Source organism: Mytilus californianus, unplaced genomic scaffold (assembly GCF_021869535.1).
Source record: "Mytilus californianus isolate M0D057914Y unplaced genomic scaffold, xbMytCali1.0.p SCAF_2, whole genome shotgun sequence".
In the NCBI taxonomy this organism is placed as follows: Eukaryota; Metazoa; Mollusca; class Bivalvia; order Mytilida; family Mytilidae; genus Mytilus; species Mytilus californianus.
This window is the reverse complement of record NW_026262668.1, coordinates 113,536,810-113,548,241: the sequence shown is the minus strand read 5'-3', so window position 1 is coordinate 113,548,241 and position 11,432 is coordinate 113,536,810. Positions and strand designations below refer to the sequence as shown.

Here is an 11,432-nt window from a genome sequence, read left to right as displayed (position 1 = left end):
TTTTATGAAACTTATACACAATACTTGTCACCACAAAACTCAGATCAAGTACAAATTTGGGTAGTGTCACTTTTACCATTCTTCAGTTATATGATATGCAAGCAGGGGCATGATCAGTGTCCCATGGACACATTCCCCATTTTTTTTGTTTTAAATATGTAAGACTTTCCAGTATGTTCTTTTTTGACCGCGTCCGATTTGGTGGTGTTGCAGACAGCTATTGTTTATTTGTCAACGTATATTTGTTCCACCTAACAGAAGTTCCCCTGGAAAATTTGTTATAAACATTGCCATAATATCTGTTCCTGTTGGAACAAATATTCTATACACTTTTAGGAGCAATTACTGAAATATTTGTTCCAGTGGAAATATATTACATAATATGTAGTCTAATTTCCCCTCTAATTTATGCCTCTTTTCCCCTTTTCCAATTCTCCACAGTAATAGTACAGCTTTAAAATTCTATCAAGGGATTCAAAAGCAAAAGCGGAATGGGAAAAACAGGTGGACAGACATCCTTCTCACTATATACTAGCCACATCAAAAAGCAGATGGATATAAATTGAATTTATAAAAGGGCATAAATCATCAATAAACAACTACACTTCTTTGACCTTTATTAATGTTTTGACAATAAATAGTATTAATGAATTTATTATGTGGGTTAACTAAAAAGTTCAGATTTTAGGACACTCAATAGACCAATTTAAAATCTACTAACATTCCCAAGTTTCTTTGTCCTCTTACAGGATGTATGCACTGATCAGAATGTCCATAACAGTGATGCTCCCATACTGCAATACCATTTCTGAATTTCTTCCTTAAAAACAATACAAATTTGTATTTCCTTTAGAATGTATGTACTTGATAAGCCTTTGTCCATGAAATTAATAAAATTAGTGCTACAAAAAATACCTGGTTAACAATACTATTGAATAGGTTTAAAATTTGAAGAAATTAAATATGCAATGCTCATCATGTGAGAAAGAGGGGCAGAAGGACCTTTTTCTGGAATTAAGGATTGAGCTGTTTAATTCTGAGGAATTCTGGGACAGCCAGTTAAATCTTCTGGATTTAATAATATCGAGATGTCGGTACGGCCACATTATTTTCACTGCAATTCAGGATTTGGCATTTATTTTCTCAGGAAAATCGGGATGAACCACCTCCTAGCCCCCTCCAGAAAGATTCTGTGAAAGTCAAATCATAACAATTATCAGACCTAATAGAACCATGTATTTTCAAGTAATTAGTAATTTGTGGATGTTTGCTACTAAAATAAGGGCACTGTTTAAAATTTAAATGCAGTGATAAGAAAACAACCAATTTACCAAAATAATCAGGTTCATAGAATAAATGAGTAAGGAACATCATTGAACCAGCAAAATATAGTTTTAAACTCAGAATAGCCCCAAAAAGGTGTATTATAGACAAAGTTGCTGTTATTAGACATAAGAAGGCACTCCAGTGCTTAAGTAGATACAAATAAATAGTGCAGAGTATAAGTGAGTCTATGTTACTAAAAAACTTCCTTGTAATACAACGTAATGACTGAGATTTCTGTCTGTCACAACAAAATCTCTGTTTATCAATTAACTTCACATAAATTAACAAAGTTAAACATGATTGCTTAATACTCTCATGAAGAAATTTATTGAATGTTTTCACTGTGTCTCTTAAATTGAATCTGCTAGTCTTTACACATATCTCTACATTCTTCCTAAAGTAGCTATGGCCTGTGTTAATTTTTCTATTTCTATTTCTGTTTCACTCATCTGAAAATAAGAATATAGGAAAAATAAAAACAACAAAAAGGTCTGGCCTTAATTATGACACTTGCATATTTGAAGAGGACTGGCCTATTAGAAGTATCTAATGTAGGTTGACTTGATCTTTTACAATGCTTAAAGTGAATCTTTACTGAGTTTCAAACAAAACAGAAAACAAACAAAAAACACCATTTACTGTGTATTTCAAATGCCAATCCCATAGAATACAAGATACCTGATTTCAAAACACCACAATAATTATAAACTTTATAAGTCTAAAGACTGCTTTCATATTAATGAAACTGCATTTGGTATACTTCAAAGTTAAAATTGTCAAAGAAGATGTTATTTCCCATAGGCTTAGATTAATTTTATATGCCACTTTAGCTGCTATTTATGCAATCTTTATACAACACAGAAAAGAGTTAATTTTGAAGTAAGTATACAAATAATTTCGTCAACAAGGTCTGTAATCTTTTGGCCTAGTGTTGACAGAGGAGAACCCCAATAAAAAAATGGTAAACAAACTTAACAATTTTACATTAAAGCCTTGCCCTCAAAAGCCATATTCACCGAGAAGGTGATAAAGACAAAAAAGATAACCTTCAATACTTATATCCCTGTCAAGCTTAGATTACTAAAGCTTAATAGTAATTGATTATTAAAGTGAAAAGTCCTGATGCTTTACCACAACTGATTAAGCGCTGTTCAAATGAAACATTGCACACATAGTTTAAATATTTCAAATTGGCACATAGATCATTGTTAAAGTGTCCTCTTGGATAGCAAACGTGTATTAATGAAAAACCCCAATTGAATTTTCTCTAAAACAAAATTTTTACCTTCTGTGAATTCTTTTGTCTAACATCCTCTGGTACTTTAGTGGTGTAATCTTCTTTGGCTGTTGTGTCCTTTAATTTTTGTAACTGACCAGACAAAGTGTCTTTCTTTCCATTCAGTTTACTGATTTCTTTTGAGATATCAATTATACCCTATAAAAATGATTTTATTATAATGAAAATCAGTCATCATAAGATTGCATCAATAAACATAAGTAAGATATATATCATACTGGCACATCCTAATCAAACATTTGTATTTCATATTATTTCATGTCGGATATGAACTGCTTTAAACCCACCATAAATTTTGCACCTTTACAAAGTCAGGCTACCTGGACCATGTATTGTTTATTGTTTGTCTGTTTTTTTCTGTTTGTATGTCTGTTTTTTCAGAGGTGTCAGGTGTTGGAAGTTAACTCTGTTGTGCTGTCCAATACTGTTGGGGATTCTAGTTATACTTTTTGTGTATCATATAATAGTAATTTATGAAGAGATCATCATCTCGATAAACATATTGCCCATGGTGCAGTAGTATTAACTTTAACTTTGATAATGTCCTCGTTTGTGGCCTTAATATATTTTTGTGTCAATACTACTGTCCATTGAACAGTCTATATCATAATAATGCCCTCTTCATAAGGGTTATGTTTCTGGCAATACTACTGTCCATTGAACAGTCTATTATATAAATAACACATATCTGAGAGGGTGACAGAGCAGATTGTTACACCGAGAAAACATTGTCAACTGAGGCGAAGCCAAGGTTGACAATGTCTTTTCAAGGGGTAACAATCTGCTCTATCACCCTCTCAGATATGTGTTATTTAATTCATTATACTGATGTTCTGTTATAACTGTCTACTAAATTTCAAATTCAAAGTAATAAACTATGTCGTCTTGTACATAACAATCATCTGTATATATTAAAGCGCACATTTGAGCAAGCGTCTCTGTGAAGGGTAATAGAGTATTTTTCCATGGGATAGTATATAAATAACACATAGCTGAGAGGGTGATAGAGCAGATTGTTCCCCAGAGAAAACATTGTTAACCGCGGCGAAGCCAAGGTTGACAATGCCTTTTCAAGGGGTAACAATCTGCTCTATCACCCTTTTAGCTATGTGTTATTTACTTTATTATACCGAATGTTCGCTGTTATTTACTGTCTGTTAAATTTCACGTCTTGTACATAAGTCATCCCTGTTTAGTAAAGCGCACAAATGATCAAGCGTCTCCATGAAGGGTGATAGAGTATTTGCCATGTGATAGAGTAAATTGTCTACCTCGTATTAACCAATCAGAATCCCGCATTTTGACATGAAGTATAATAAAGTAAATTGTCTCCCTCGTATTAAACAATCAAAATCTGGCATTTTGACATGAAGTATAATAAATCATTATAATGCCCTCTTCATAAGTGTTATGTATATGTCAATACCACTGTCCATTGAACAGTCTACTGTGGATTCATTATTATTCGTTGGATACCAATTTTCATTGGTTTCGTGGGTACTGGAGAACCAAGAAATTTAATGTGCAACGAATAGAAAATTTCTATAGGCTTGTATGCAGACTTCAGCAGAACCACGAATATAAATATCCACGAACATGCAAGTTTTCTGTAATCCAAGAAAATTGGTACCCACGAAAATAAATGAATCCACAGTATATCATAATAATGCCCTCTTCTTAAATGTTATGTTAATGGTTAAGACTGTAAAATAGTTCCTTTTCACCAAATCTCATGTTACATTCACAGTCTTTCATTCCTTTCATAAGCTTTATTATCCAAGTTTAAAGTCCATGAAAATGTGATTGTAAAATTATTGAGGCATTAAAAGATAAACACACCAATAAAGAGTGCACTTGTTGTCTCCCTTGACACTTCTTATAGAAAAAGATTTGATTATGAATCAAAATCTAAGTTGTACATGCAGCATACTTTTGTCTGAGGAATTCTCCCCCAATGTCTTCAATGTATCCGTAATTCAATGTTTAGAAATTTAAACTTGACTATGTGATAATCACCTTTAACATGATGTGACATTCACATTTAGCTGACACAGTCTGTACAGCACATCCCTCAGGTGGTGAGTCCCCGACCAGAATGTTGAGACTAGCACAAAATGTCAAGGTTTCTATCAGATCTGTGTATCTCTTTAATATAGAGGCTGTTTCTGTTGTATCACACTTTAAGTACACTGTAACAGAAAACAAAATATATTACACTTTATTTTATCATTTATTAAAAAATACAATGTGACCAAAAATCACTGATGGTTGATTGTTGGCTTTTTAACACAACCATAACATGTATTGGCTATTTCATGGCTATTAATCCATTGTAAGTTTCTAACAATTTTTTAAAGTTACAATTAATTTTACCTTGAAAGATTTTTTGTAATATGTGCCATAGAAATTCTTCTTTGATCAGTTTAAATATTACTCTCTTTTGTAGCAAAATCAATAGATGCATCAATAAGTTGTTGGAAGCTTTCTTTTCAAGTATTGGAACAGATATACATGTGACTTTGTTAAAATCTCTTTTTTTTGTATTTTTTGTATATGTTATTCTGGAAGACTTTTTTCTTTTATTACTACATTGTGTACAACATAAGCCGATTCATCTGTGAATCACTTACCATCAGTTTTATTTTTATTTACTAAATTATAATCTGCTCGAGTTGATCTTATACTTTTAACAACAGTCTGCACTAAATCAACATCTGATTCTAAATCTTTAGATCTGTGTTGGTACTGTAAAATCAAGTTTTCATATTACTAAAAAAATAAAATTGCACCAATTTCACATTTTTTGGGAGGTAATTGCTTAAACACAATCTACTTTTTAAAATTATTATTGAACTACAAAATGTATATTTACACTTGCTCATTGTTGAAGGCTATATATGATGACCCGTAATTGTTCCCATCTTTGTCCTTTGGTCTGTATGAATAGTTGTCTTATTGACAATCATATCACCTTTTATTTTTATATTGATAAAGTATTTGGTGAAATGAATTCAACTGTAACTAATGAGGTTTCTATTTCTGGATACCGAAGTTTCCTTTCCCAATCTGGCTGGTGGGGAGAAATACAAATATTATTATAAACTACTAACTTTCTATTTGGACTATAAAAGATCACTGTATTAAATAGCAATAATCTAAATTATATTTGTAGCTATCATTTCTGTGTATCACTGTATTAAATCACAATGCTTAAGACAAAGTTTACATAATTGTACACCTCTAGCGAAATTTGGGCTGAAAAAGTTTGTGGTTACTAACAAGAGTTATCCCCCTTACTCAAAGAAAGAAAAAAATGGGAACATTATATATGTATATACATCGTATATCAATATAAAAGATAATCTGTGGACTAACAAAATAGAAAAATACCTGCCAAACTTCATGATTTTTCCAATATATTCTTTGCACTTATGACGTTTCATGCTGTTAATTTCAACAGCTCGTATTTCAAAAAAACTAAAATGGTTATCCCTACTTTTTACTTTGTTTTTCTGGTGTATTTTGACAAGCAGAATTCATATGTGATATTAAAAAAAATTCTGGAGTAGTTAATTACAGTCACTTCGCCTTAAATTATATTTGATTTCTGTTATAAACTGTCAGTGTCAATAAACGAGGATAAAACAATTTCAAGTTTACAACAATAGTAAACAATTCAAAGATCATAAATACCAATATAATTCTTCAATTTAAGTTTATCAGTTGAGGAAATCCTAAATATAACTACATAAAGCTTAAAATATCTTGACATTGTTTTTCATGTTACATACAAGTTCTGTTTCCTTGCCCAACTTTGTTTAGACTTTTTGTCCTTTTTTGGTTTATAAGCTCTTCATTTTTTTAATAAGTTTTTGGATTATCAAATATTTTGGCCTCCAGCGTCATTAAAGATACATTTATGGTTGAAATGCCCATCTGGTGCAGAAAATTTGATAAAGTTAATGTTATTCCATTTGATTTCTTTTCAACAAATATCATTGATATACAATATCCCAATAGACACACAGACAAAATACATACTGTATCAACATGTGGATAAGGAGCTATGCATATACTGGGTGCATGTTTATCTGATCTCCTTGGTAATCGTTGATACAGCTCTTCTGTCACAAAAGGCATGATAGGATGTAACAACCGAAGACCAACATCTAAACATGTATACAAGACATTTCTTGAAACAGTCTTCTCTTCTTCATTATCACCATAAATAAGTGGCTTGATGTGTTCCTGAAATACAATATTAGATCAATTACATGTATAAATAAGGCTATTTGGCATGTAAAGTAATTAAAGTTGTGGATTAAGGATGGTTATACCTTATGATAAAGATTTTTGTGGCATTTTTTTGTCCATTTGTTATGGAGAATTGATATTTTGTGTAGAAATAAGTATAATGAAGACATTATGACAGAATATTCCACATGTTGAATTTGGGCCGTATCTGGAGAAAATCATCTAATACACCAGTCAAATTATCTATCCCATATCAGACCATTGGATACAGTTCTTGGAGGATATAAGTAATGGTGTGTGAATTCTACTAACCAAGTACCAATCACAAAGTTCATACAACCAGAAGTTATAACAGGCAGTAGTAGTTGTCTGGAAGTCATAGTTAACAAATCCTATGTTGGCCTGTTCTATGGCATAGGTCATCCTACTCAGTATCCATAAGTCCATCTCTTTTTCTTTTCCACTCAACTATTAAAAGAATTTCAAAAAATCTCTTCAATTAAAAGTTTCATTTGAAAAGATCCTGCTTTATAAAGTAATTTTTAATTTCAAAATCTAGATTCAGATTTAATTGGTTTCTCTCGTGTGAACATGAAGAAATATGCAACACCGCAGCTTTGATTTGTTACAAATATTTTACAATAAGAAAACAACTGCAATAGTTAACCTTATATTATCATTAGCATTATCATTACTGTTTCTTTACTATTTATAACCATTATTTAATAATAATATTATATATGTAACATACCCTTTATGGACTGATGATTGGTTTAATAAAGTATTCATTTTTATATGTATTCATATTCTTATTAGTGTAAGCAAGTATAAAAGAGAATTTTCTATCACACACAAAAATATATCATGGCCTTTGTTTCTTCATTGTTCTTAGTTCACAGAAATGACCTAATTTTCAACACTCCTTTCTAAGTAAAACTTGGGTTTTCTTTCTTAAAGGAAAAAAAGAAAGGCTTAAAAAAAGCCTTGTGTCTAGTTATAAAACAAAAACTTTATAAGAAAAATCTTTGAAAAGCTTTGTACTGAGAAAAAACATTCATAGAACATAGAAAAACCAAAAAAAAACCATTATGCTTGTCTACAAGAAGCAATAGAATACTCCACTACCCATACTGTTTGTTAATAAAAGTCTGTTGGACATTTGTGTCTTACCTTATGTTCTGGTTCTGGTTTAAAATTATCCCCAAGGGCGATCATAGCAAATTTTGTAGCATTCCATAATTTATTGCAGAAAAATCTATAGCCTTGGACTCTTAAAACATCTAAGTTAATGTCCCTTCCTGAAATACAAAATAAACTGTTATTATCTTATAACAAATGTCTTATGCACTTAGCTAGAACTACTATCAAAGAAAAAGTTCATAGGGTTAAAGTGGTCTATAAAATGCATCAAAATCACCAGGCATGTTCTTTCACAATTTAGAAATTACTGCTATCTAGAGACCTTATAATATTATTGATAATCAAAATGACTTCACCTTTATTACTGAAAACACTCTATATGGCAATATATATGCAAATGAAATATGTAGATTTACACAAATCTTTATGCATAAACATCTTTTATCAAAAAATAATTTTTAATTAAGGCAATTTAGCATATTCTAAAAGTACATTAATGGCAATAAAAAAAAATCATTATTTAAAGCATGTTATATGATACTCAGACTGAAATGCTGACCATACATGCAGAGGAAGCATAAACATAGAATGATTAGCATAAAACTTTATAAAAGAACAGATGTCCAATGTCCCCTGCATTGCACATATTTTATCTGTACAATAATTCTTATAAAATTACTTGGTTAGCACTGGTTTTTGAACTTATCTGATTCATTGCTGATATAAACCTTTGATATAACTTTGATAAAAATCTGGCAAGAATTGTACATGTGAGAGCAGTTGAAAGACGGAATGGATGGACGTACAGACGGACACCCAGTATTTCTTTGTCCCAAGTGTTGTGAAGGGGACAAATTTGAAATGAATGTTTGGCTATTAGCCCTTTTTAAATGGATAGAAGATTAGCATAGTAAACCAGAAACTGACACAAAATGCAATGTACCTAAAAGTTGATGCTGTTATTTTACACATAAAAATTTAAATACTACCTTGAGAAGTATATGCAACAAGGGCAAATCTTAGTGCATCAGTTCCACATTCAGGGATACCATTGGGGTAATCTGCTTTCTAAAATTATACAGCGATAACATATCATTGAAATCTTAATATCATTATAAGCTTTACATGATTTGATCAAATTGTAGTAGCAGAAATTAGATCTGAAATTTTTTAGGAACAATTAAAATTTACTGTATTTTGGGTATGACCTAAAATTACTTACCACTGTAAATGATTTTAAATTACTGAAGGAAAAATCTGCATGAACTCCTTTAGTTATGACTGAAGATAAGAGTTTGATTAACAATTTGATAACTTTAATAATTTATAATGAAATAAAAGTTAACTTTGTGCGTTCTTTAGATTTCCTATATAAGGTTGAAAATGTATGCTGAATTATTTGAACACTGGATGTTTTTGTTTTGTTTTATTGTATTGTTTGATACCTTTTTTCACACATTCCACAAACCCCTTTTATTCATTTGCTTTTTACCTGTCCCTCCTGTGCTTTTTTAACTTCTTTCTCTTCCAAATTACCATCTTCAAGTCTACTATGCAGGTCCTGTAAAATACAATTTACTTCTCACTTAAAATTGTACATTTCTTGATGTACTTCCCCCTTCATGTCACTGACTTAATATATTCAATGAAATTTTGCAGGTGTATAGAAAAAAAAACACACAAAAGGAATTATTTAGCTATATTAGGTACCAGATGACATGGGCATTTCAAACATTGGTCATTTCAATTAATGAAATACATGAAATGATAGAATTTGGCAGTGTTAATCTTGGTGTATTTGTAAATGTATTGTCAGACCTTTTGTGGAAAGCTGAGTGATTAAATGATGAATATCATTTAAAGCACTTTATTTTGCTTTCTGGGTTATTTCCTAGTATATTCCCTGACTTGCCCTTCAGTACTGCTTTTATATCTATATCTTCTCACCTGTAATGTTATACCATATATAACATCTAAGGGATCTATCACATTTCCTAGGGATTTACTCATCTTCCTACCATGAGCGTCTCTAACCATAGCATGTAAATATACCTATACAAAAATACAAAACATATATTAGATAAGTTATTATTACTAATTGTGTTTACTCACTGTAAATAAAAAATTTATTCTTTTTCTTATTATTTCTTTTAAAATTATTATTAGTACAATGTAGTATATTTTACTATAGCAACTACGCATATAATTATTACAAAATAAACCCTTTTTCTGTGGGAAACTGTGTGCAGGTAAAATAACTGTTTTGAAATATGCTGGTAGTAAAAATAACCACCTTCTCCCACAGGCAACTGTGCATAGACGATATTTCTGTTTGGGAATGTCCACATTATAACAATAACCCTTTTAAATTTGGAGCGCTTTGGCATGTCAAAAGAAATAACTAGTTGTCATCTGGTGAAAATGGCAGCAACCACAAGGTTTGGTTACATGGGACAGTATAATAATACAATACTGGCCTTCATTTAAGGTTAATATTCAAATTATTTTCAAATCTTGAAAAGGTTATTTTCACTCCATCCTTTTCTCAATATAATAAATTTGGATATCAATATTTGATTAAGGCCATGATTGTATAATTTTATTATTCCAGAAAATTATTAGCTGTTTTAAAAGAAATGCTATGATCAATGTATTGAACTCTTAAAATTTATTTTGTTCTAAAAATGTACAATAATTGGCAGTCAGGAAATAACTTTTAATGTGGTTTTGTGTTGTATTTGTTTGTATGTCTGTTCATACTTTGTCTTCCTGAAAGTACCTGAACATGCATGAAATATTTGACACTGGAATATTAAACAAACAATTATCAATCAATTCTATATTATTTTTTGTTTCAATAGCTAATAAGTTATGACAATTCCTATCTAATTTCTTATCCAAATATTGTTTTCTTTTATCATTATACGTAGAAAAACCATGAACTTTGCCACAATTATTCAAATGTGATAGTGTGTTTTTATTTTTTAAATTGAAATTTGATTATGCAAGTTTATAAAGTGTGTAAACAAACATGTGGGTCCTTCTTGTTAAAATGTACATTTATTTTGAACCACTGTTTTGTATGTAATGTTTGTAAATAGATGCCTATTCCTGTACATATTTTGCACTCTATCTGTACCTATGTATCTGCAATGGTTATGAGAATAAAGATATTGTATTGTATTGATTTCATCATTAAAATCAAGCAAAGATTTCATGATAAAACTTATATTTTAATTTTTCATAGTTTGCACTTTAAACATATAAATCATTATTTATAATAATTACCTCTTTAAATGGCAGTTTTCCCATCAAAACAAGTCCCATTGTCACCATCCTGGCAACCCAGAAAAATAAAATATCATGTCCAGTTTCTAGTAACGTTCCCGGATAAAAGGCTTCTAGTTCTTTTGTC

At 30.6% G+C, this 11,432-nt stretch overlaps 1 protein-coding gene across 1 annotated transcript in view; it reads right to left on the bottom strand.

The window, feature by feature from the left end:
• Positions 1–605: 605 nt before the first annotated feature.
• The window catches only part of LOC127730767 (valine--tRNA ligase-like), a 38,632-nt gene continuing 27,805 nt past the window's right edge, over positions 606–11,432 (bottom strand). Inside the window, exons 17-27 of the mRNA XM_052239313.1 lie at positions 11,306–11,431; positions 9,965–10,069; positions 9,510–9,578; positions 9,007–9,085; positions 8,048–8,175; positions 7,190–7,345; positions 6,665–6,871; positions 5,254–5,368; positions 4,640–4,812; positions 2,612–2,761; positions 606–1,775 (exon numbers count right to left, since the gene is read on the bottom strand). Of these exons, the coding sequence (XP_052095273.1) occupies positions 1,710–1,775; positions 2,612–2,761; positions 4,640–4,812; positions 5,254–5,368; positions 6,665–6,871; positions 7,190–7,345; positions 8,048–8,175; positions 9,007–9,085; positions 9,510–9,578; positions 9,965–10,069; positions 11,306–11,431 (1,374 nt within the window). The 3' untranslated portion in view covers positions 606–1,709. The remainder of the gene's footprint in view (positions 1,776–2,611; positions 2,762–4,639; positions 4,813–5,253; positions 5,369–6,664; positions 6,872–7,189; positions 7,346–8,047; positions 8,176–9,006; positions 9,086–9,509; positions 9,579–9,964; positions 10,070–11,305; position 11,432) is intronic.